Here is a 27,391-nt window from a genome sequence, read left to right on the forward strand (position 1 = left end):
GTAAGAAATATCTAGCTTTACCTCTCTCTCTTTTCACCATTGCCCCTCACAAAGGAACATTTGCATAAGCCCCATCCCCAACCAAACCAAGTTGGCAATGCTGAGCCTCCATAGTCTAACTGAACACAAATTTGTAACTCCTAAATCTTACATCTGTCTATAAAGTTATTCAGTTCTCATTTTTTATTTCTCCCTGTTTCCTTCCTCCTCTCCCTCCTTTATTCTATGTCTCCCTTTTCTTCCTTCCTTATCTTTTAATTGTTGTTTACTTTTGCTCCCACGAAGATGTACTGATTGAGTCATCGAAGTTCTTAGCCTCTTTTGAATAGGCACCATGATGTCTGTATTTCCATATAAAGGATCTCTCTTGTCTCAGAAGAGACCATGATTCCCTAACGTAAACAGTAGGGAATTACACGTTCTGTACTCTGTCATGGACCTGCCTTCGATGTTCTCTCGCCCACTCCTATGGTGAGAAAACTCTTATGCTCACCCATTTCCCCATTAATCTGTTGCCTCCTATACAAAGAAAAGCTTGGAGTTTGGCTCTCCTATTCACTGGTAGCCCCGTAATTTCTCTAGTCTAAATCCCCTATGTGTAAAATTAGACAAGAGATGAGATATCATATAAATCTCCTTTAAGATTTAAGTTATCATTCACTCCTCTCAGTTGCCATAGCTGGAAACATCCTCATAGTAACTGATTTCTCCTTATGATTTGCCTTTTTTGGAGAGAAAGGATTCCCCTGATGATAATTACCAGTGTCTTTCTTTGTCCAATTCCACCATAATACCTCATTCAGAGTTTACAGATCCTTCTCCTCCTTGTTTTAGCTCTCATTACAAAAGTTATCATAAATCCACTAAAACCATTAAGCCATTCATTAAACTAGCTTAAAGGTGTGTGTGTGTGTGTGTGTGTGTGTGTGTGTGTTGTGTTGGATGTGGGGTCAGGAAGTAAAGCAATATGACCCAAACTGCATGACATAATAAAGCTTCATAGTAATATCTAATTACTGCAACTCACCTCTTTATTATTAATTCCACAATTCCAGCACATAAAATAATTTAATCATTTCAGAATTTGCATGACTAATGGAGTAAGTTCTGATAGAATTAGGATAAGTTTCATAATTAGGTTTTGCCAGGAACTTGTGCAAACCAGTCTATTTATAATTTGGTCAGTTCTTGATTTTTAATGAGGGCATCGAGAGTGACTGAAGCCTCTGGCAGCATTCACTTTATATTTTAATTACCCACAGTAATTCTAACAATTACACACATGTCATAAATCACATCATAATGACCCATGAAGAAAGTATATTTAATTACAGAAGGGGGAGTTTTCAGATTAAACAGGTAGATGGGATGTGCTGAGATGTGAACCACATTTGAAAGCTGAGCTGCCTGATACTGTGACATGGAAGAACCAGACTCTGAAACTTGCATTATAGAGAATAAGGCCATTGACAACTGTCCAGTTTTAGCTTTGACATATAAAACGCTTTGAAGTCATCACTCCTGCCCTTACAACAACAAATAACCTATTCAAATCAGAAATTAAAGACTTTTCTTTGCCCATCAGAAAACTGAGATTACTGGGCAAACCATCACCCTAAAATCTGGAGAGTCACAGGGGAGCTTTGGATCCCTGCAAAAGGAGCCACTGGAGGAGGAACACTTACATGGTAATTTTGATGAATTACTTCAGGTTGAGTGTGGATGAGATGCAGAGTGCAAACCTCCTGAGGGCTTAAGCTTAGTGGGACCTCCACACTTTGGGGAGCTTTACCTCCAGGAACTCTACCCAGTTGTCTTAATGAAGAGCCAAGAACAATGCCCTCAGTAACTCAGGCCTAGGGAATGAAACACACCCAAGGAAACCTCCATAACAAAAGCCTGCTCTCCAGGGAAAATGATTTTACCAATCCCTGACCTTGGGTGGAGGTGTGGCATTTCTCCCACTCCACTCCCTTCTGGCCTTCCTGTGTCACCTGAGGGGAGCAGGGTGCAGCTAAGATACACTTGTGAAGATCACAGCCCTAAGATACAGACTCCACTGAGAAACTGAGATTTAATCTCAAAATTATACAATGTTCTCTCCCACAATTTAATACCATATTAACAGTGTTCCGGTTTAACAACAGTGAATTATTGTTGAACGAGCCTCAAGATGCTAATCAAGAAAGAGTTCCTAGAGAAACCCATAGTCAATAAAGGAGACAAATCAAGGGCACTAGAGCAATTTGGAACCAATGGAAACTACAACTATAGCAAACATTAAGCATGGTGTAATTGCTAGCCAAATTAACGTAAAACCTCACACTATAGATCTATTTAGCTTAGTTCCTATTATCCAGTACACCATATCCCAGTGTAAAAGAATTACAAAGCATCCTAGAAGACAAGAAAAAGCTCTATCTGTAGAAAAAAAGCAAGTATCAGAATGAGACTCAGATATGACATGATTTTGGGATTATTAGACAGGGAATTTAAAAGGAGTATAATTAATACGTTCTTCCATGAAATATATTCTTAAGAAAGGTAGACAACATGGAAGAACAAATGGGTAATGTAAGCACAAAGATGAAAACTCTAAAAAAGAATTAGCAAGAAATGCTAGAAATAAAAAAAATACTATAACAAAATTAAAAATGCCTTGATAGGCTCACCTATCAAGGTGACTGGATAGAGTAGAAGAGAGAATAAGTGAGCTTGAAGACATGTCATCAGAAATTTCCTAAACTTCTATGAAAGAGAAAAAGGAAGGATTAAAAGAAAATACTAAAGAAATATGAGACATTATCAAAATGTGTAGCATGTGCATAATTGGTATTTAAGGAGAAAAAAAGAGAATGGAGCAGAAGAAATATTTGAAGTAATACTGGCTGAGAATTTTCAAAAATTAATGATAGTAAATTACATATTCAAAAAGCTCAGAGAATTCCAATATGATAAATAACAAAATAACTACAACTGGGCATATCACATTCAAACTGAAAAACAAAGACAAAGAGAAAATTGTGAAAGAAGCCAGAGTGGGGGAAAACACTCTCCCTGTGAAGAAACAAGGGTAAGAATTACATGGTGGGTGAGGCAAAGGTAGGTTTCCAGTGTGAGTAAAGTGGAACAGAGTTTATTCTTATATTCTCATTTATTAATTATTGCATTATTTTATATACAAACAACTCTAAACCTATTTAAAAATATTTAATTGATTTTTAGAGAGAGGAAGAGAGAGGTGTAGAGAGATAGAATATTGGTTGCCTCCTGCATGGCCCCAACTGGGGACTGAGTTCACAACCTGGGCATGTGCCCTGACCAGGAATCAAACTGGCAACCTCTTGGTTCCTGGGTCAATGCTCAACCACTGAGCCAGGCAACTGTAAACCTATTTTTGTCCCACCTGTACAGTGATCTTTTCTTGTCAGAGACCTTAATAAAGTACTGAAAGAAAAACACCAACCTAAAAGTTTATGTCTAGGTGAACTTGGGTTTGTGGATGAGTTTTTAGATAAAACACCAAAAGTACATCCTAGAAAAAAAGTTGTAATATCATTAAGTTGTACTTGATTAAACTGGAAAATTTCTGCTTTTTGAAGGACACTGTTCATAAAATGAGAAGACAAGCCACAAATTGGTAACAAATACTTGCAAAATATATATCTGATAAAGAGCTTGTAACCAAAATAAACAAAATACCTTAAAACTCAATAAGGAAAATAAGAATCCAATTGAAATGGGCAAAATAACTGAAAGCACACATCAACAAAGAAGATATACAGATGGAAAATGCACATATGAAAATATCTCATTATGTGTCATTACAGAATTGCAAATTAAAACAACAATGAGATACTACTACCTACCTATTCATATGACAAAAATTCAGCAAACTGACATACCAATTGCTCCTAAGGATGCAGAACAACAAAAACTCTCATTCATTGATGGTGGGAAAGCAAAATGGCAGTTACCACAGTTTGGTGGTTTCTTGCAAATTAAACACAGTCTTACCATGCAATCTAGCAATTGTGCTCCTAGGTATTTACCCAACTTCTTTGAAAAGTTATGCCCACATAAAAACCTGCATGTGAATGTTACAGCAACTTATTCATAAACACCAAAAACTGTAAGCAGTGAAACGATTCTTTAATAGGTGAATGGATAATAAACTGCTGTATCCAAATAATAGAATTCTATTCAACAATTTTAAAAAATGAGCTATCAAGCCACAAAAAGGTGTGGATGCATTTAAAGTGCATTTTGCTAAGAGAATTCTGTATGAAAAGGTTGCACACTGTATGATTCAAATCATGACATTCTGAAAAAGGCACATTATAATGATAGTAAAAACAAGTCATTACCTACCCATCAAAACTTAGGCTAAATGGTTGCCTATAAACAAGATAAAATTTGTATATGTTTTGAAACATAGCATGATGTCCCATTTGTTCTCCAGTGAATTCATTTTACTGCAGAAATATATTTTTTCAAATAATTTTCAATACTTTTGCCTTTGTAAATGTTGATATCAACATTGAAATGGGAAAAGCAGGCAATATTTGCTTGCTTTCAAGCCTTCTCACAGGATGCTATCTACTATTCATTGGGTTATTTGCCACATATTAGAGTCTGATTTTCAGCTTGATAGACTTTGATTTGCCCTTCCAGGAAAGGATGTATACCAATCAAGTGGTCATGTTACTTTATAATCTATACTAATAAAAGGGTAATATGCTAATTAGACTGGGAGACCTTCTGGACATCCTTCTGGACAAAGCTGGGGGCTTGGCCAGCCTGCAAACTGCTCCCAAATGGTCCTCAGCCCCTCACCCAGGCTAGCCACGCCCCCCAAGGGAACCCCCACCCTGATCCAGGACCCCCTTCAGGACAGACCAGCTGGCCCCCACCTGTGCACCAGGTCTCTATACTAATAAAAGGTTAATATGCTAATTAGACCGGGAGACCTTCCAGACATCCTTCCAGACAAAGCCGTAGTGGTGGGGCTGAGGCCCAGGTGGTTAGGGGTGATCAGGCCAGGAGGGGAGGGCAGTTGGGGGTGAGCAGGCTGGCAGGTGGGCGAAGTTGGGGGCGAGCAGGCCGGCAGGCTGGCAGGCAGAGTGGTTAGGGGTGATCAAGCAGACAGGCAGGTGAGTGATTAGGAGCCAGCGGTCCCGGATTGTGGGAGGGATGTCCAACTGCCAGTATAGGCCCCATCTGGGATCTGGCCTAAACCGGAAGTTGGACATCCCCCAAGGGGTCCCGGATTGGAGAGGGTGCAAGCCGGGCTGAGGGACACCCTCCCCCAGTGCACTAATTTCATGCACCAGGCCACTAGTAAAACTATAAATGAACTTAAACTCTCAGGCTGGCATGACCAAAGCAACAATGACAACCGGATGTTGATCAAGTTACCAAGCTTCCTAAAATTCCTCCTCTGAAAATGAGGTAATTGCAGGGTTGCTATAAGCATTAGAAATAACTGTGAAGTGCCTTGCACAGTGCCTTCCATGTAGTGCTTACTCAATACACGGACCTATTATAGAACAGATTATGATCTGAAATTTTCCTGAAGAACATGCAATTAGAGCAAAATGAGTTAGTTGAATGATTCTTATGCTAATAAGATGCCTGTTGCATCTACATGTCAGAACCAGAATCATGTTTCCAACCTGTTGCTACATTAGTTTGAGCCCAGGAACAAGGGAAACATTTTCTATTGGAAGAGTTTAGATAGGTGATATTGACTCTGGCTACTCTTTTGTTTCCTAGCTTAAAGGGAATTTATTCAGAGAACATTTCTTCAAAAATAGTAATTATTCAATTCATTTGCTAAATAACAATAATATTCAACCTACTATCCTAAACATCCCCCCCCCCCCCCCCGCCCCAGAATCTGGGGATTTTACCTAATCTCTTGGTTTGTTCTCATCTATGGTCAATGGTGCTCATCATGTGTATTCATTACTCTAAATTTAACCTGTTATTTCTTATTTTTTAGAGGAGAGTGCATCTTGCTGTAATCACCATATACCTACAAGTAGATATGAATTTCCATAAAAGTGAAAGCTATAGGAAGTTTAATTTTATTTTTGAGCTTGAATTTCTTAGCAATAAGAGAGATGGTCTGGACTTGTAAGTCTCTTAAATCAATAACATGTGGCAACAAAACTGGCCAAGTTTAAAGATTCAATGAATAGCTATCATCAGTTACTCCAGTCTTCAATAAGTAAGCCAACAAATATTTATTGGGAATTCAATGGATATCCCAGTAATGTCAATGTGCCAGATACTGTGCTGGAAGCTAGATCACATATAGGATCTTTGTTCTCATGGAACTCAATCCAACATATAGAGGTTCTCTGTAAGCCTTACAGAGGAAATTTCAATAGTCCCTCATCTATAAATCTTAATGTCATATGCTGTACTCTAATAATTGCAAGGTATTTTCAAATCAGTGAGTCAGACTCTTGGAATGAATTATTCTGCATAACTTTACCTAGGACTTATCGAAACATCATTATTTTTAAAATTTTAGATGGAAATAATCCTAGAAACATTGTATGTATCTTACTGATTCCTTATGAAAAAAAATGTATTGACTATAAAACTTCTATATTATTCAATTACCATTAGTAATTTTATATGTTATGGTACACATGACATTTATACTTAATTGAATTAGGGGGAAATTTGACACTATAGGAAAATTAGAATACTGTGTTTTATTCGTTCTTGTGGCTAATTTTTAATGAAAATTTTATTAATATATAATTTACATACTATAATATTTACTCTTTAAACTGTACAACTCAGTGGTGTTTAGTCTAGTCACAGAATTGGGCAACTATCCTGATTAAGTTCAGGACAGGTTCATCACTCTCAAAAGGAAACTTCATAGTCATTAGTAAGCACTTCTCAGTCACCCCTGCCCATATCTGGCAATCACTAATCTACTTTTTCTTTACGGATTTTCCTATTCTGAATATATCATAACAAAAGATATGGCCTTTTGGCTCTGGCTTCTTTTACTTAGCATAATGTTTTGAAGGTTTATCTAGGTTGTACCATATCTAGTCTTTATTCCATTTTATGATTGAATAATATTTCATTGTACTGGAATGGATTTATTTATCCATTCATCAGTTGGTAAACATTTGGGTAGTTTCTTTTCTAGGCTATTATGAATAGTATTTTAATGAACATTTATTTACATGTTTTTGTATGAGTACAAAATGTTAGTTATCTTGGATATATACCTAGGAACAGGAATGTTAGGTTATATGACAACTCTATGGATACCATTTTGAGAAACTGCTAAATTATTTTCCCAAGTGGATGCTTTATTTTGCAATTACAGCATCAATATGTGAGAGTTCCAATTTCTCTACATCCTCTCTAATACTTATTATTGTTTGTCTTTTTATTATAGCCATACTAGTGTGTATAAAGTAGTATTTCATCGTGATTTTTATTTGAATTTCCCAGATTCTGAGAATGTTGAGAATCTTTTCATGTGCTTATTAGTCATTGTTTGTTTTCTTTGGAGAAAATGTCTATCAAGAATTTTACTCATTTTTTATTTTATTTTTAAAATACGTTTTTGTTGAATTTTTTAGAGAGAGAAGAAGGAAGGGATAGAAACAGCAATGATGGAGAAACATCAATTGGCTGCTTATGTATACCCTTACTGGGGATCAAGCCTGTAATCCAGGCATGTGCCCTTATAGGGAATCAAACTGGTGACCTCTTGATTCCTGGCTTGTTACTCAACTGCTAAGCCACACCTGCTGGGCTACCCATTTTTAAATTGGGTTGTCTTTTTGTTACTGAATTGTAAGAGTTATTTATATATTCTTTACCAGATACATTATTTGCAAATATTTTTCACATTTCATGAGTTACCTTTTCATTTTCTTCATGGAATACTTTGAACTACAAAGGTTTTTAATTTTGATAACATCCAAATTGTCTTATTTTTTCTTTCATTTCATGTTCTTTTGGTGTTTAATCTAAGAAACTATTACCTAATTCAAAGTTTTGAAAATTTATAAATCTTTTCTTCTAAGAGTTTTTCTTTTAGGTCTACATTTAAGTCTTTGATTCATTTTAAGTTAATTTTTATGTAAAGTATAAGGTAAAGGTCCAACTTTATACCTTTTCATGAGGATATTCAATAATCCAAGCAGTATTTGTTGGAAATGCTTTTCTTTTTCTCATTGAATTATGTTGTCACCCTTGTTAAAATGAATTCACCATTAAAGTAAGAGTTCACATTTGGACTCTTAATTCCATTCCATTGATCTATATAGCTATCCTTGAATGAGTAACTGCATGTCATGATTAATGTAATTTGTAGTAAGTTATAAAATTCTACTCCAACCAGTACTGAGTTTAAAGCAACTGAAAAATTACTCTCCTGAATACTCTACATGACACAACTACCTGTGAAAATATATTCAAAGAAGTTGAGAAAACACTAATTTAGCACAATCTGAAGTGGAATCTGCTAAGATGTATTACAAATGATAGTGGTAAAATACATGCAGAGTAAAAATAATTCCTACTTAGACAAATTTATAAAACTTGCAAGATGTGCAAAGACTGGTTATTTATTGTATTATTCATTAGCAGATTTTTTTGTAGAAAATAACTGAATTTATCATAAATTATTCAGCCAATAGTGTCAGTGGTGAACTTCATTTGCTCCCATGGACTTCACCATTGTCAGTTCTATGAATTTTAGTCATAAATAGAAGATGCATATCCTGACTTGCCCTACCACAAAGCAGTTCAATACTTTAGCAGTGGTTAAGATTTACTGTGATCTTTTGGATTCTGGGACAAGACTGAAATTTTTCTGAATGAAAACTTCTATCAGTCGCTATTACTGAATACTTAAATGGCTTCAAAACAGCATTCACTGCAGGTTTCATAACTTTTCTTAATGAAATCAACATAAAATTGAAAGACAAAACAGAGCTTATATGTGGAATTTATTCTATGATAAAGTCACTAGAATGACAATTACTCTTCTTTCAATCACAAGTAATGTTAAGCCTTTTTTAAAAATATATTTTTTATTGATTTCAGAGAGGAAGGGAGAGGGACAGAGAGATAGAAACATCAATGATGAAAGAGAATCATTGATTGGTTGCCTCCTATACGACCCACACTGGGGATTAAGCCCACAACCCAGGCATATGCCCTGACCTTAATGGAACCGTGACCTCCTAGTTCATAGGTGGACACTCAACCACTGAGCCACACTGGCAGGGCAATGGCAAGCTTTTTTATACACTTCCCATGATGTCAAAAGTTAAAACAAAGTGAGATCATTATTTCCACACAAATTTATAGTGGATATATTTTCTAATTTCAGTTCCAACAACATTGTGTGTGTTTTTGGACCTTGATGCAAGTGCAAAGGAAATTTCTCTATTTTTAAGTTCATATAACTGCAGTTGAGGGTTGTCCACCTAATCTTACATTCCAAGTGATCAATCTGCTGTATATTGACATGCTAAAAGCAACTATCAAGAGAAGAGTCTAACAGGATTCTAGAAATGCCTTCTATGTGATGAATAAGTTCAATTACAATCATATGCTCATGGAGTATTATCAATATTTGTAAGTACCTATCTGTGTGAAAAGACATTTTCAAAGATGATATATGTTAAATCACATTAAGGTCAGCATTAACATATGAACCTTTGCAATTGATTTTCATGATAGAGAACACTAAATTTAAATGCCAATTAAGCAAAATCCCTTTTAAAATTCCTTCCTTTTCATTAGTAGTTCTGTAATACAAAAATTATACTCATTATTAATACATTTTTAGTATCCTCAATGAAAAGTTGTGAAAATTTATTCTCTCTAGTTACAGAATGACCTACATAATATTAGTTTTGCCTCTTGGCCTACAAAGCTTAATACATTTTTACACTCTAGACCTCACAGAAAAAAATTGTCAGTTCTGTTTTATATAGTTAATGTTGACCCATATCACATCAGATGTCTGGAAATAATGGGTAAAATAGGTAAAAATTATTTTTAGATAATTTTGTAAAAGTGATAATCCTCATTCAAACTATTACTAAAAGTTTTGAGTTTAGCTTAAAAGGGTTGTAAAGAACTTGGATAAGTAGAGGTGAATAAAGTGCCCACATAAAGAGCAATTGATTCTTCAATTACATAATCTCAATTTTCCACTAAAACCAAAAGAGTATATATGGTAAAGCAATGAAAGAGCAGAATAAAATAATCATTAGAACACGTGAAATTTGGTGTGGTTACTGTTAGACTTTTGTCCTGGAACTCTGAGTGAAAGAGAATGGGTTCCTGTCAGGTAGTCAAATGGAAGAGGCTGGGAGAAGATTTCACAGAACATGTACTTTCTTTACTTTTTCATGGAGTGATGAGAGCTGAGACATAAGTTGGAATTTGTTTCCATGGAGATTTTGATATTGATGAGAAAGAGCTGATAGGAAAGCATTTGCATTCTTGCAAAATAGTCAAGAAACTACTCACCAGAAAGGAAAAATATTATTTATATTTGTATTAAGTATCTGTATAATTGTATGCAGATGCCAGTGTACTCTGACCTTAACTGAAAACCTTCACAATGCACTATCTTCCTTTTGATCTACAAGGGCAGTGAAGAGGTACATGCATGAACTTCTACCTTCTGGATGACTAGTGGTAGATCATGGGGTGATACTGTCTCTGCTGGGAGACATAGCAAGAAAGGTCAAACTCAACACTAACCTGTCAGCCTGCACAATGGTTCATGGTACAGGATACATTTAGATGAGAGAGGAATTTTATTGCCAAAAGGAGTGTGTGTGTGTGTGTGTGTGTGTGTGTGTGTGTGATTTTTATTTTATTTTTTAAAGCTCACATGGGGATATGTTTTTATTGATTTTTAGAGAGAGGAAGGGGCAGAGAGAGAATGATAAACACTGATCAGTTGCCTCCTATACACACCCTGACCTGACCTGACCTGAACTCCCAACCTAGGTACTAGACCAAGAATCAAACCCACAACCTTTTGGTATACAGGATGGCAGTCCAACCAACTAAGTCACCTGGCTAGAACTGGTGGTGATTTTTAAATTAGAGAAATGTTCCTAGAAAGTTTGGAGAGTTATATTTATATTCTCATATCCTTGTATTCTCTCTCTCTCCTTCTCTTCTCCCCCCTTCCCCTTCCCCTCTCCCCTCTTCCCTCCTCTCCCCTCTCCCCTCTCTCCTCCCCTCTCCCTCCCATTCTCCTTCTTCCCCTCTCTGTCCCTTTCCCTCTCCCCTCCCTCTCTCCCGCTCTTTCTTCCTCTCCCTCCCCCTCCCCCTCCCCCTCTCCCTCTCCCTCCCCCTTCTTCTCTCCAACAAATGACTAAAACTAAGTAAACAATATTAGAAAGGCAATAAATGACTTCTGAAAATTCCTTCTGGAGCTGAATTAATAGAGTTAAGAGGTGAGTTATTCAGATGGTTTCTTGATGGGAACAGCCTCAGCTTCAAGAAATTCAGATATTAATGTCACCTCTATAGTCACACATAAGACAAGTCAAGGACTTGATGTTCAGCAGAAAGTTAATTCCAAATTAGAGGTGAACAGAATAGTGTGAACATTCTGCTTCTTTTCTTTTGTTCTGATTCATCTTCAATTTAAAGAGCTAAGGTGCAGGAAACATCTACGTAAGAGCACTCATGACCTTCCTGCCCTATTAAGGCTGTCTCACCCTGGGATTCTTATCTTCCACTAAAAATCCCAACTCTTACCTTTCATCCCTAAAGCAGCCTTATTTTAATCACTTCTTCTTGTTAACGCTAACCACAATCTTTTCCCTCCCACCAGAGACCCTTAATTCTAACTTTTCACCTTTAATTAAGGCACACCACTTTTTAAAAATAGCCATCATATAACACATGGAGCAGAAGGAGGGCTCCATGTCATGAGTGATCCCAAGTGGCTTCTATCTCCATTATCTCCATTGCTTCTTGACAGGTCACTGGTGCTAAGTAAAATGTTATAATACTCAGGATGCCTTTATTCAGTAGGCTTCCTTCCAGTGATGGCTTCCAGATGTGAGGAAATTTTAAAAGTCTGTGGCCCTCAACACATCATTAGGTCCTTCCAATGTTTCCAAAAATCTGTAATCACCAGCACACTAACAATTTGTCTCTATTTTGACATTCAGCCACAGGTATTTCAGAGAATTAAAGAATGTGAATAAGAAAACTTCACAAATAACTTTCTATTTCTAGTGGGGAGGGAATCTAACAATATTCAGGGACCCTGGAATTATTTTTATTTCCTCTGCACAATTTATACCCTTTTCATTTGACACCTCTCCCTTTATCTGACACACATGCAGACACACACATGTGCACACTCACACCAGTGACATTTTGATGGGTGCTAGTTTTTCCAGGTCCTAATTTCTTTTGGGGGGTTATTTCTAGTAATTGCCCTGGCCAACCCTTTCACCCTACTGCATCAGGGAAGCATTTTTGTCATGCTAATCTCTGACCCAGGGTTAATCCCATAAAACCTTAGGGACTAGCCCTAACCAGTTTGGCTCAGTGGATAGAGCGTCAGCCTGCAGTCTCAAGGGTCCCAGGTTCGATTCCGGTCAAGGGCATGTACTGTGGTTGTGGGCACATTCCCAGTAGGGGGTGTGCAGGAGGCAGCTGATTGATGTTTCTCTCTCATTGATGTTTCTAGCTGTCTATCCCTCTCCCTTCCTCTCTGTAAAAAAAGTCAATAAAATATATTTTAAAAAAAAAAACCTTAGGGACTATATCAGTATAATAAAAATATGAGCTAGTTTTTAGATATTTCAAATTTCTACTTCCCACCTCCATATCCCACCAAAAAAGTAAACAAAAACCTTTTGTTTGAAATTTGCATTTGTTTCCATAGTGTGCTTTTAGGGTAAAAGTGTGAGAGTAACTTATGTCATTGTTCAGATCCCAGTCCATAGGTAACATCTATGTTCACTATGTCATTTGGTATTTAGAAGGTGTTGGGTGGTGTAGGAAAGATCATCTAAAAATGCAACCTCATGCTATAAAGATTGGCTGAGGGAATTGTTCCCAATTAGATGTGAGGCTTGCCCTATGCCCTAGGCTCTTCTGCTCAGGGCACAAACTCCAGCCTTTATGAAAGGTACCTGCTGCTTGAGGTCATGCCTCATTTGTCCTCATATTGTAGGAAATCCCAAATGCAATATCCATAAAATATAAAGGGCTTTAAATGAGGATCCATCTGGGGAATGGGTGAGGAAGAGGGAAGTGTGCGTGTGTGTGTGTGTGTGTGTGTGTGTGTGTGTGTGTGTGTGTTATCTTTCTCATGATCTCCCACCTGGTAACAATTTAAGTTCAGAGATGCCTACATGCATGTTTTCACAGAATATACTCTGCAAAAAAAAATTGTCAGTTTATACTCATCAGAAATAAAGCAAAACTTAGCAGAGATGCTCAAATGGGAGCTCAGATGTGGATTTATCTCTTAGAAACACCACCCTATTTTTGCCTTGACCTGGGCTGGAGCCAGTCTGACCTTGGGTCTAACTTCCAAGCAAAGGGGTGGAAAAAATTCTTTGCAGGGATTTTAAATTGTAAACACTGAAAACAGAGGCCATGGATTTGATGGACTCCATCTGTAAAGCAGCACTGAAAGGCAAACAGAATACTCTTAGCTGATTTGGTTTACCCGAGAACACAGTTTACATTCTCCTGTGTAAACTGAAATAATATCACACTGAATACAATGATACCTTGAATTTTGGTATCTTAAAAGTAACATTTATACATTTTTTAAAAAACCACACCTACCATATTTCGTATTAAAGTTTATAATTCCACCATGGCTCTTCAAAAGTCTTTGCATATGCAAAGAATCAGGAGACAGCGACCAGAAGGAGGGTGGAAGATATAATTCACTGGGACCTGCTTCTCTTACAATATACAGGCTCTGACCATCCAACTGTTTTTTCTTCCAGTGAACACCAGCCAAACTCATCTACATACATAGAGATGTGCACAGGTTTCTGAGAGCACCATAAAAAGTTTTCTGGGCACAGAGCTTCAAGTTTTATTCTTCCTTCCCCTTTCTTCCTTCTTTCCTAGGAGCTTTTTATATGAGCAGGGAAAAGTGTCCCCATTCTGGCAGTGGAGTGGCCAGTTTAGTACTGAAGGCCTCCTGTCCTGAGCAAACCAGAAGAGTGGTCACCCCAGCTGCCCCGTAAGGGTGTCCTATTCTCCTCCTCTCCTGAGATTTTCCCACATGGCAGCCAAAAGGGCATGGTGCTGTGGAGACAGCCACGCTGCCCTCAGTGTAGGTCATGTCCCATGAGATTTCCAGGCAGGTTATCTCTCATGTTACCCAGCAAAGGAGTCTCAGCATGGATTTTTGGTCAAGCTGGCGAGAAGCACTGAGCCTGGTGCATAATTTCCCTTTCTAATGGAGAAAGGAAGACCACAGAGGCCTTGCTAACGGGGAAGGTGGATCATACTCTCTGCCTTCCAGAGATTCTCTATGGTACTGAAAGTTTCTCAGAGCTCCCAGGAGCCCTTCTTCACTTGCTCATACACAGGTTCCTGGGGGAATGGACTATAAAATATTATACTTTTTCTAAACCTTAAGTTTCACTCCAAGGTAAAAATAATGCCTTGTAATGAGTAAATGGCAACCAGGTGAAACCAGAAAAATAAAAGAGGAATGTGGCCATAAAAGTTCATATTCTGAAATCTGACTATAGCATGTGTGTAGGTGTGTAGGGATATGCGTGTATGTGTGTAAGATTTAGAGAGAGGGGACAGGAGGGAAAGAGAGAAAATGATCAGGATAGAGTAGGAAGCATTAATTATACAACTTTCCCTCACAGTTCCAAATTTTAGGTGATTTCTTTTTTCTTGATTCACAAAAGGTGGTGGCCAGAATTGACAATAAATGAGTATTTTCATGTTAAGTACAGACTGAATAGCCTTGTCACTAAATACAAAGTCATTGGAGAGAGTGCAGTTGCAGCCTTCAAGATACAAAATCCTCAGAAGCATAAAAGACATCCTGAGACTAAGGATTTTTTCCAAAGATTGAACCAAGAAGGCCATGGAAACTCCTGGACACAGGGACACATTCCTCCTTTTCCCCCAACCCTCGGCCAAGGGACTTGTCATTTTCTCTGTGCTAAGACTTTGTGAAACTTCTTATTTTTATTTAACTCAACTCTTGAGCAAAAGATATATTGTTCTGCATCCAGGCCAGAAAACTCTCTGCTAAGAATTTACAAGCAGCCTATGGAGTTTTAAGGTTTCAAATGGAATGGTCACTAGCCAGGATTTGCAATCACATCCAAAAATGAGGCCTGTAAAATAAAAAATAAAAAACAAAAACATAGGTGCCTTTTGAACTTTCTAGTAGGAATTGTGCGCAGTGGAGGATCTCTCCCATTGGCTGATCATTTTAAAAAATAATCAGAGTCAAGTCTGTAAGTTGGAGGAAACAATAACCCAGCACCGAAACCTACCCACCTTCTTAATAGAGGCTTTTCTGAATGGTTTATTCCCTTTCCCATCAGAAAGAGAATAAAACACAATTGTAAGCCAAAGGCACATTGTCCTTCATTTATATTCCCCTTTAAGTGGTAGAATCGATACAAGGTAAGTTACTAGGGACATGGCAGAATAAAAATTACCTTCAAAATAGTTCCATGAAGCTTAGAGGAAAGAGCCTGCCATCCTATGCTGGGACATGTTCAAATGTGTGCTCATAGCACATTGGCTTCCTGCAGGAAGGTGGCCTGCAGAAAGGTAGTTATCCACAAAGATGGCTGCAGGCTTCATTCACATGCTGCTCTGCACATCCACAAGCATCCTGGCTGTAAGAGCTGTTCTCTCCCACCACACGTGACCTATCAGCTTTCAAAGGTGGATGTCAGAGACATGACTAAGGATAGTTCAAGGTTCAAAGCCTCTTGAATGATGCCAGATGGAAGTACCATGCATTGCTTCTACAATAAGAAGTCTATCTTGTAATCAGTAAACCAACCCACCTTTATCCCACAGATGTTCTACTGAGGGCCTTCTCAGATAATTCCACTGTGTTTCCTGCTGGGCTATCTTACATGGAAAGCCCCCTCACCTGGGAAGCTTCTACCTGTGGTCAGGATGTGACTTTTCTCTTTTGTTCTGAGTGACCTGGATGGTGCTCTGGGGCTACCTTTTCCTCCCATAGCACCAGCCTTTATATTATAATCCCTGTTTCCAAGTTCTAAGACTGCTAATGCTGCACATTCTCATAGATGATTTATTAGTCTCTTTAGGAAGGTATATTTCTGCAAGGATCATGTCATTTGCAAGACATATGGCAGAAGGGAGCTTTAGTTAAGGCATGGTGAACTAAATTACATCAGGTTTTGCTTTGGCAAGGACACCAGATGGATGCCTTTATGATGAAGTGGGTCTCCTCTAGCCTTTTCTTTTACAAAGGTCTTCAACAGGTGTTTCCTCTGAGGCATATCTGTTTTCTATAACATCAGAAGGAAAAAAGAAATGTATGAAGAATGAAGAAAGCTGTCTGTGACAGCTTGTGTACATAGATCTTGCTTTTATTATGATAGGAAAGTGTATAGTGAATGATTTGCTATTCTGAGTCAACTTAAAATATGTTTGGGAGAAGAATATCTTCCATTTGCCAAAGGGCATTTAATTTTCAGATTAAAGACTCTTCATTCATTATGGGTGGGATGGGGGGTGGGAGGGTCGAGGAGGAGAAGTATGGAAAAGCTGAAGAACGTGACCAGAAGGAAAGTAGTGGCACTGGTTTTAGACTTGAGTGCTGAGGGCAGTGTGTGGGAAGCCACCTCCCTAAAGGAAACTTGGTACATTATTTCAGCATCTAGGGAAGATGTCTAGGAAACTACACATGGAGACAAAATAAGGTTCTATGAATGAGTAGTAACATAGTCAGTTCTCCAAATTCTGATAGACTTGGGCTCTAGCTGTGTTGCCTTTAACAACCTTGGGATAAAGCCATCACCATGGTTCTGTCTGGTACCATTAAGAGAATCAGTGTGGAGAAGCCTGGGGAGGGCAGGTGGAGGGTGTCAATGAGGAAAAAAGGGGGACACATGTAATACTTTCAACAATACAGATAAATTGAGAGATAGAGAGAGAGAAAGAGAGAGAGAGAGAGAGAGAGAGAGAGAGAGAGAGAGAGAGAGAGAGAGAATGCCTGTGTGGCTCTTAGGATTCTGGGTTGGGGCTCATGACTTAGGGATATTTAAACCACCAAAAGGTATTTTAATTCAAATGAACAAGGTAACCCATTCTGGTCAAGCTGACTTTGAGGCTTACATCACAACATCTTCTGGCTAGGTAAATGACTAGAATCCACTAAATTTATAAGTAGGTCTTAAATGGAGGGGAAAATAAGGGTTGAACCTAGGCCTTGGCTGGTGTCATTAGCAATTAGCCTCTCCACTTTTCCAAACACTTTGGCAGTGCCCCATCCTCCCACTCCAGCTTTTCCATCTGGGTCTTCTCTCTGTACAATCACTTTAGGTCTGACACCTCAATCTCAGTTTACCTGAGTTATTTTGTCTGAAAGAAATATGACTTAAGATAGCAATTTAGAAACTAACCTGGTAAAAAGAGAAAAAAAAAAGGCTTGTCCTTATGTTGGAGTCTGAGACTTTGGGCCACGCGTTGAATTATAAGCTATATTAATTCACAGGGAAAACCCCTAACCCTTCAGCACAGAGAGCAATCAGTTGTATTGTTCCCAGGATGTACAGTAAAATCTTACAGGAGAATTCTGTCATAAGCTATTGATTACCAGGGCAGAACCTATAGTGTAAGACAGTATTGTGTATCTCAAAAGGGGTTTCAAGGGATAGTAAAAGATATCTTACCTAATAATAGACAAACATGCTAATTGACGGTACCTTCACGACACCCAAACATGCTAATTGACGGTACCTTCACGGTTACCCAAGGAGTGAGTAACCAACAAAGATGGTGGTTAATTTTCATATGTGGCTGCTCTGGGCCTCTGAGCAGCATAGGAAGGTAGAAAGGTGGCTCTGGACCAGAGTGAAAGCAGTGCCGGCAGCCAGGGAAAGGAAGGCCCATTCTGGCACAAATCTTCAAGCATTAGGCTTCTAGTTTTTAAATATAATGAAATAAGTGAGTATATAAGTTACTAAAAGTTTTTGTGGTGAAATAAGTGTGTGAAACACTGTTTTTATACAAACTTTAAAGGATTTTATTTTTGCAAAGCTTTTCAGAACCTTCATATGTTAAAGTGCAGTGTGGATCTCAAAGAGGCAATACTTTTCTCAAAATTTATTGGACTACAGAAAACAGTTCCTTAGAGCTTCTCTGTTATTGATATTCCACAGAAAATGTTTTTTAGAAAAGGCATTTATGTTAAGACAGGATGGACTTACAATGCTATGGTAGCAATTAATGAAATCCCAGTGGCTTAGCACAACAAATGTGTATTTCTTGTCATGTTGCATGTCCAACACAGGTCAAGCAGGCCAGGGCACTCTCTTCCACATAGACACTCATGTATTCTGGCTGGTCTTCTCTATGGCAGGTTAGAGGAGAGCCTGAGAATAGCATGGGGGATTTCACTATGTCAACCATCATTTCTCATATTTCATTGGCCAAAACAGGTCATGTGGCCCCTTTCCACTGCCTGTATGCTAAGGAAGGAAAGAATTGGATATCATGAGCCCCAATAATTTTAACCTCAGCATTATATTCAAATGCTAGCTTTATAATTTGTTCACTCTTTGTCTTTTATCCATAAAATAAAGGGTGTTCTGTAAAATCTCTCGCAGAGACAGAAATGCTCATCAAATATTTCAATTGCTTCCCACATTCCTCAGCCCCCTTATAGTTAGCAGGAGCCATGTTACTAGTTCTGGCCAATGCAATATGAGCAGCAATGATGTGTGCCACTCGGCCACAGTGTAAATACCTGGGTTTGATTCTCCAGTTTCTTTCTCTTCCCTTGCCTTAATGACTGACGAGGATATATAGGCCAAGTGTGTCACCTTAAGATGGTAGAGCCTCTGTCCCCTTAAGACTCTGAATGGTTGTGTGAAGCAGACACATCTGTTCACCTGAGTTATTATAGATAAGAAATACCTGTGTTGTGTTAAGCCCCTGGTATTTCTGTATACTATTCCTAGATTGTCTTGACTTAAATAGGTCCTTTTGAATACTAAATTTTCTGTGATTTTAAGAGTTTCTTTTATTCTCTAGCAAGCAAATATTCATTCCTTAGGATGTGAGTAAAATTTTTCAAAAGATTGTCTAACCCTTTTTGGTGATTGAATATTTTATATGATAAACATTGTGCCTAACGGCAGTATGGGGTGATCACATGGAGGGCTTTGCCAAGATCTAGATCAAGATTAGAGCAGAGTCTAGTTAAATGCAGGTCAGTGATGGAAGTTGTAAATAATTCAAAATGCATTTAATCAGAAAGGATGTTTCAACAGAGACCCATAGGAAAGGCATCAAAAGGAGAGGGGAGGAAAACTGACTAAGGAGAGAGATGCTACCCATGCCTTGATCTCACAGCCTTTAAAATTTTGTATTCAAATTCCAAAACACCTCTCATGATTTCCCCTAAGCAATATTATCATTATGATACTACTAGAGGCCCGTGCATGCAATTTGTGCATGGGAGGGTGTCTCTCAGCCCGGTCTGCACCCTCTCCAATCTGGGACCCCTCGGGGATGTCCGACTGCCAGTTTAGGCCATTGGACATCTCTCTCACAATCTGGGACTGCTGGCTCCTAACCCCTCTGCCTGCCTGCCTGATGCCCCTAACCTCTTTGCCTGCCTGCCAGATAGCCTCTAACTACTCCTACCTGCCTGCCCTAACCACCTCTGCCTGACTGCCTGATCACCCCTAACTGTTTCCCTGCCAGCCTGATTGCCCCAATGGCCCTCCGCTGTGGACCTGGTCTTGCCCCCAACTGCCCTCCCCTGCCAGCCTGATCACCCCTAACTGCCTCTGCCTTGGCCCCCACCACCATGGTTTTGTCCAGAAGGAAGTCGGACGTCCAGAAGATGGCCGGTCCACCCAGGCTAACTAGCATATTACCTTTTTAGTAGTATACATAGATTATACAGGATAGAATTGCTTAAATGGGCAAGGGGGGAACCTTTTTCAGCAGGAGGAGATGCTCTTGGCAGACAAAAATACATAACCCCTATATCTGGACTGATAGCCAGCCATATGCACTATACTGCCAAACCGGTTATTAAAAAATTGAACTGCTTTCTTACAACTTACACCAAACAGCTGTTGCCCTTAAAACCCCTCCTCAACCCCCACCTTAGGTTCTGCCTTCACAGTTCACCCACATTAGGTTCTGATTGGTCAGTTTCTATGCCAGTCAGTGTCTCTGGGCTGCAGCAGCTGCAGATCAGGTCCTGCCTCTCTCTCTGGGCCTCTCTCAGGGCCTGATCTGCAGCCGCTATGGTGGCGGTGAGGTCGTTATGCCTCCGGCCCAGCCCTGGCCTCACCCACCTCCCCTGCCCACCCTTAGGGGAAAATTAAGAGTAGAAATAACTACCTTCAAAGCATATATAAACTAAGGTTAAAGGACTGATGTGTCTGTTAAACACACACAGATGCATACACACACATACACAAACACACACACACACATACACACACAGATGCCACAAAATCCTTGTGACTTTTGCCAAAAGTGTATAGTAGATCTTGAGCTATGATATAGTCTGGACATTCAGCTCCTGGTGTCCTATTCTGGAGTGTCAGAGACCAGAGGTTATTTCTTCACTTTGGGCTCAAGGTTCTAATTAATTTCACATCTTGGCTGTGTTTCACCAGAGCCCCATGTGGCCTCAGGCTAACTCTCCATTCTTCTTATTTAGGAGTTTTCTCTTGGAAGAATTTGACTATCTTGATAGCAGCGGCATGTTTTACTGGTGCAAAGCAACCCATTTGGAAAAGGTGATTCTGGTAGGTGATCTTGCACCAAATCTCAAATAAAATAAAGTTTCTCTTGGGGTAAATGATACCCTTCCACTAGTTATAAGTACCTGCCTTTTTTCATTGTCAAATATGAATTTTGGAGGAAAAACACATACCTCACCAGCCAGATGAATCGTTTGTAGGGCAACAGATGTGACATTTTACAAAGACTATGTGTATAAAATCCTGGGATTTAAAACAATTAGATTCTTCAGCTACTTTTTCTCCCCTTTACCAGTTTAGCTGAGTCAGTTATTCAGAATCATGTTATAAAACTTTACTGTTTTGCTAGTAAATCTAATTAATTTAAATGCACAAGGAAACCCCTTATTTACAAGAACTCTGCAGTCTTTCCTTTATAAAGTAACTAGAGGCCTGATTCACAAAATTCGTGCACTTGCGGCGGGGGGGTGGGGTCGGGGGAATGTCCCTCAGCCCAGGTTGCACCCTCTCGCAGTCTGGGAGCCCTCGGGGGATGTCCGACTGATGGCTTAGGGCTGCCGCCCCCCACCCCACCCCCGTCCCGGGCCTAAGCCGTCAGTTGGATATCCTTAGCCCTGCCGTGGAGGCAGGAGAGACTCCCGCCACCACCACTGCACTCACCAGCTGTGAGCCTGGCTTCTGGCTGAGCAGCACTCCCCTGTGGGAGCACACTGACCACCAGGGGGCAGCTCCTGCATTGAGCATCTGCCCCCTGGTGGTCAGTGCGCATCATAGTGACCGGTAGTTTCACTGTTTGGTCGATGCATATTAGCCTTTTATTATATAGGATAAACATTTTCCTAATCTATTGGTTTTCAAGTTTGAATTTTCTATAGTAGTTTTTCTTAAAGCTTGCTATATTTATATGTAACACATAAGCCAAGCATGCATCTCCTAAATGCCTGCCCCCTACAACTTGGGTGAATCCTTATAGATATTAGAATCCTGTCTCTGTCCTCTCAAGTTAATGAACTCTGCTCACTGAAATGCCAGCAACTAAAATGTAAAAAGTCTTGTATCCTAATGCAGACTCTAAAGCCTGCTTTCTGGATCTCCATCTCTTCTCATTTTTCAGAACTAGAAACTCAAGTTTAATCTCAGTAGTTGATAAATTTAACTAATAAAAGTGATTTACTTGCATGTTGTATGAACCCTTTATAATATTTTCAACTATGACTAATTGACAAATATGCATTTTTTTTCCTTTCCAAAAGTAGTTCAGTTTGCTTTTTTTCTGTTACACACACACACACACACACACTCCTTGTGCCAGTGTCCTGACACAATATTTCTCAATTTTTTGTTAAAGCATGATCAATCATTTGATCAGAAGCACAAAATTATTAGAGCTGTCATATGAGCAAGACGATTATTAGGATTACTAAAACTCACTATTTTAGCAATTATATCTTATTCTAAACTCAGCAAAATAAACACCTTTTGAGCAGGCAGCCAAAAATGTTTTCAGTGAGAGGGAAATTTTTGGAAAGGCTGGGAAGTTGCTTGCAGATGGAGGCATTCAAGAGACTGAGAAGTGGAAATAGATGTTTTATGAGAACATACTTATGAAGAATGCAAACAGGTTTCTATGATATCTATCTTCTTTATGACACTTGGTGTGGAATATAGGTCAGAACACCAACTTGAATCTTTGGTAAGTATAGAAGGGCTTCTAGTTTAAGAAATTGTACGGGTTTTGAAACTTGTAACCCTATAGGAGAAATGTCCAGATTGAAAATTTCAGGGAGTCTTTGAGCTAGGTTTAGTTTACAGAAAGGTCAAGTGGAAGTGGTTTCTTTAAGTTACTTTGAACAAATAGTGCATCCTTTCCTTTTCCCAAAAGCTACCAACTTTCTTAACCAGAAGACAGTTTTGTGCCACAGTTTCTTGGGGAAATTGCCTCTCTAGCTGTGGCCATTAATGCACTCTGCCATGTATCTTGTTTCTAATTGTTTAGTTTGACTTAGAAGAGCAATGGTTGTACTATAGACATGTTGCATTAAATACTATTAGAGGCTTCATTATTCAAGTTAAAACTAATTGGTTTAGCTATAGAGGATTATTTAATAGATTTGGTTAAGATTGATATCACTATTTAGGAAGGCTTTCCAGACTAGTAGCTTGATTTCCCCTCATATGGGGATTGCTTTTGGAAAGAGAGTATGTCTTATTATATGCTAATTTGACAGATTCTAATTGTTGAGATGTCATATGTTACTTATTTATCCAGTTAGATTTCATCAGCCCCTGTTTCATAGAAGCTTGTCATTTAACCCAGCTATGGACTGGCATGAGGGAGAATGGTATAGCTATTTGAAATATTCTGAGTCTTCAAGTGCTCAGGCATGTAAAACACACTAATACATGAAATGCTTTTAAATACATTTAACTTATTGTCCACCATCTTCCAAAAGTCCTCCTCTGAAAATCTAGGAATTCCCTATGATTCACATTTGATCAATAATTATTGAACAAGAGTTAATGAGTCGAACACTGTACCTTCAATATATAATTTAGTTTCTACAGCAGGATTAACTTCTATTTATTTTTAAACCACTTAAACTTAAAGTCAGAGAGATTAAGTACTCTGTTCATACTCATACCACTAATAGCAAAACCAAAATACCAAACCAGATCCAGGGCATGCTCAACTTCATCCCACCTCCATGATAGGAGACAGTGACTCATTTTCTGAAATAAATCACAGAAAAGCTTGAAATAAATTTCCTTCAGGAATACCATTCCTTTTTTAAAAAGTTACACTTACTACTTTTTAAAGTCTCTATGGATGTGAGGAAACACTTATCTAAGTCTTCATCATGTATATTACTTTATTTTCAAATTAGAGCTATCGGAGAGATATTAATAGCTGGCAATGCCAATAAGGGTATGCAACATATTCAAATGTTTGGGATCAAGTAGAATTTTTATAGCTTCTAATTTCTCTTGTGCACTTTCCATGAGTAATTTTCTCAACTCTGCAAAGAGTCTATTAAATCAGATCAATTTTTATAAAAACATGATAAACCATTTCATCAGAAGCACAAGATTGTCAGAGCTGTCACATCAACTAGAGACTATTAGAGTTGCTGAAACCACCATGTTAGCAATAGTCTTATTCTAATATAAGAAAAATGGTTATTACATTTAAATACTAAGTTGTATCATGTGAAATTGCTGCTATTTAACCATTCTTGACCCATAAAAAGGGAATTTCACATGGTTCAAACTAATATGTATTCTTATATGTATGAAAATCCACTGAAAACTGCAACATGTTGGGCAACTTGATGAATTTTCAGGGCTCACTGGAAGACATAAGTTTAGCATAGGAATTTGGAATGTTTTAGTTTATCATTGAATCTTATGATAGCACATACAAGGCTAAAACATATAGTGAAAATAAGATATTTTCCCCATTTGGTTCAGTGATTTCACATTGAATTGAGGAATGATGCTGCTCTAAGTTTTAATTTATGCACTCAGGCTAATAGAAAACTTGAAAAGGGGAAATAAGAAGGAACTCCACAAAAAGATCAAAGTATAATTGTCCCACTGTGAATAAGTTCCATTTTTATGAGAAGTTTGCAAAATTCTGTTATCCTTATGAAGTATTCCTGTGGATGGACCTCAAATACTTTGGGTAAGGGGAAAGAGCCCTCTTTGAGGGACTATCGTGTTTCTAAAAATGACTAGATTCTGGCATGCTTATGCTTAGAAACGAACTGACAAGTCAAAACTTGAGTTTCGGGACCACATTGTGGCTTGTATCTTTGGAGATGCCCACTCAACACTGATGGGGCTTCAGAATTTTGTAATGCCCTTGAGAGCTAGCAACTATCCCCGGCAGGAGCTGAAGGACATTGTGTTCATCGGGTCTCTGGAATACCTGCAGAGAGAATGGCGATTTCTCCGGAATTTTCCCCAGATATACATTCTGCCTGTAAGTATCAGATAAGGGATAGTAAATATTTAGAATGGTAATAAATAGTACTACTACTACTACTACTACTACTGCTGCTGCTGCTGCTAGCTTGCAGTCATATAGTGGTACCAGAAACTGTTCTATGCATTTTACATATATTAACTCATTTAACCCTCAAAATACCTCTCTGAGATAGATTATTAAAGATGTTGAACTTTAGGCATGGAGAAAGTAAGTAACCTGTCCAAGTGGTAGGACTAGGATTTAAATTCATACATTATGCTCAGGAGCCACCATGCTTAATGTTTATGACCATGTTTTATAGTCTTAATATAAATCAGATTGCATTTCTGAGTCTGATTCTGACTTAATGGCTAAAGCCAACCTGATACTGGCCAGTCTTTATACTCTAACTTTCTCATTCTTTCCGGAGACATATCTTTCCTAGAACATGTAATGCCACATGGTCCCTGATAGATATATGAAAAGGAGGAATTAGGTTTACATTTCTGAGAAATGGGTCAGTTATGCATGTGGTATTATGGTTGTAATTGTATTTACTCTGAACCCTCGTAAGCCTATATCCTATTATATGCAATCATTTCTCTGGATTAAAAGAAAACACATTACGTGTCTCATGAAGTGCACCAAAGCATTTGATTTTTATGCAAGAATGCTGGTAAGGAATATTTTTCAAACTTCAAAGATTATTCTCCCAATAATTTCATTTGTGTGTGTGTTTTTTTAAAGTCACCATAAATTTCTCCTCACCACCCCCTTAGATTAGTTCAAAGAAAGGAAAAAAAAACCAATGATCAGAGTTCTTCCAATCCAACAAATATTAGAAATTACCAATATTTGAGTCCAAGGTACCTGAAGGTGGGGCTAGATCTATCCCTATTTTTCCACCAAAGAAAAGAAGCAACCACCGCTTTGCTAGTTAATCTGGAACCGGCAAGTGGGGTCAGCTACAAGTGAAATTGTGAGGATAGAAAATTTGCCTTTAGATCTATAACTTCTCCTTTCTCTGATTTTTTCCCCTCACTACTATTTCCCTTCCTCATTTCTCTTCTCCCAACTGAGTCATTTAAATGGATTTAGGCTCCCCACTCTCTACCCTCCTTTGTCTCATCCCAACTTGCTCTCAGGAGAAGGTCTGTAAAATGTAGTCACACTAAGATATTAATGATTGGTAAAGCTAATTGTGCCAGATACCAGGTAACAAAGTCTTAAAACCAAGTCATTGGAAGCTGGAGAGTTGTTGGCTCAAAATTATCACCCACAACTGAGAGCCATGATATAAAATCTGTCCATCTGAGAAGTTCCTCCTCTGCCCCGTTTCTCTCATTAGGGCTCTGCACTCTATACTGCAGACCTCCATGCAGTCAACATAGAGGAATGTTCCATGTGTGCTGTCTTATCCTCCCCATCCATGTCATCTTCCCAGACTTTAGTAGACACACAGATCATCATGGCCACCCTCAACATAGAATCACTACGGATAAGCTTCTCTGACCCAACACCCTCAGAGCCAGGTAAGAACAATACCCCAACAAGAAGAGGCTAGGGAGAATGGAATAAGAAAGGAGAATTAACTTCTCTTTGAAGGACTTTACCATGGGGAGGAGGAGTGGACAGTTTAGTCCTTGGGGATCCTAAGTCAACTGAAAAATGATACCCATCTTCTATATGGAATGCATGTAGTACTTTTCCCATTTTAAGTAAGATCACAGAATTGCAAGTACTAACATTGTTACTAATCAAATATCAGGGAAGATAGAACTTGGCATATTATTATAATGAATAGCAAGAAATATTATTATCAATGAAATTCTCATTGGATCTTGTAGATGTTCAAGTTATTATTCTTTGTTTCATGGTGGAGAGAATGAAGAATAATTCTCTTTCACTCTTTGGAGATGCTTTCAATACATGAATATTAGAATATTATCTCTAAGGTGAGGTCTCTTCCAACTTCTGTAGTATAAAAATGTCACAATCCAACTTCAAAGTGGAATGAGATGGTGAGAAGTGGCGATCTCTCCAGGATGGGGATTAGGTCTTTTCCTCCTTTGTATTCCTCTCCGTGCCTAGCACACTTGTGGTCACTTAGGAAATGTTTAACACATTTATTGAATTGAAGCAAATGAGCCAGTGAACTGAACTTGTGGGTAGTTTCCACACATTTCCTGTGCTTAAGATATGCTTGACTTAAGTTCCTAATACAAAATTGTGGTTTTCCTCCCTGTCCCGTCCCCCCTAGAAAAAGCTTATATATTAGTCTATTTCTAAAAATTGACTACTGGCCACTGAACCTAATATGAAAGCCCTCTTACTGAAGAATTTTCTGTATCTAAAGCAGATTTTCAATTCAAGTAAATCATGATTGGAGTTCCCTGGATCCAGCATTTGCCTGAGGGGTGTTTATCCTATGTGTCAAGGTTGG

General features: G+C 38.5%; 1 protein-coding gene across 1 annotated transcript in view; it reads left to right on the forward strand.

Annotated features, from left to right (window-relative positions):
- The window catches only part of KCNU1 (potassium calcium-activated channel subfamily U member 1), a gene marked incomplete at both ends in the record, with an annotated part of 120,536 nt that overhangs the window by 71,413 nt on the left and 21,732 nt on the right, over positions 1 to 27,391 (forward strand). The window contains 3 exon segments of the mRNA XM_080659015.1: positions 20,939 to 21,026; positions 24,739 to 24,963; positions 26,297 to 26,480. Coding sequence (XP_080515141.1) covers positions 20,939 to 21,026; positions 24,739 to 24,963; positions 26,297 to 26,480 — 497 coding nt within the window.

Source organism: Plecotus auritus, assembly GCF_963455305.1.
Source record: "Plecotus auritus genome assembly, chromosome: 3".
In the NCBI taxonomy this organism is placed as follows: Eukaryota; Metazoa; Chordata; class Mammalia; order Chiroptera; family Vespertilionidae; genus Plecotus; species Plecotus auritus.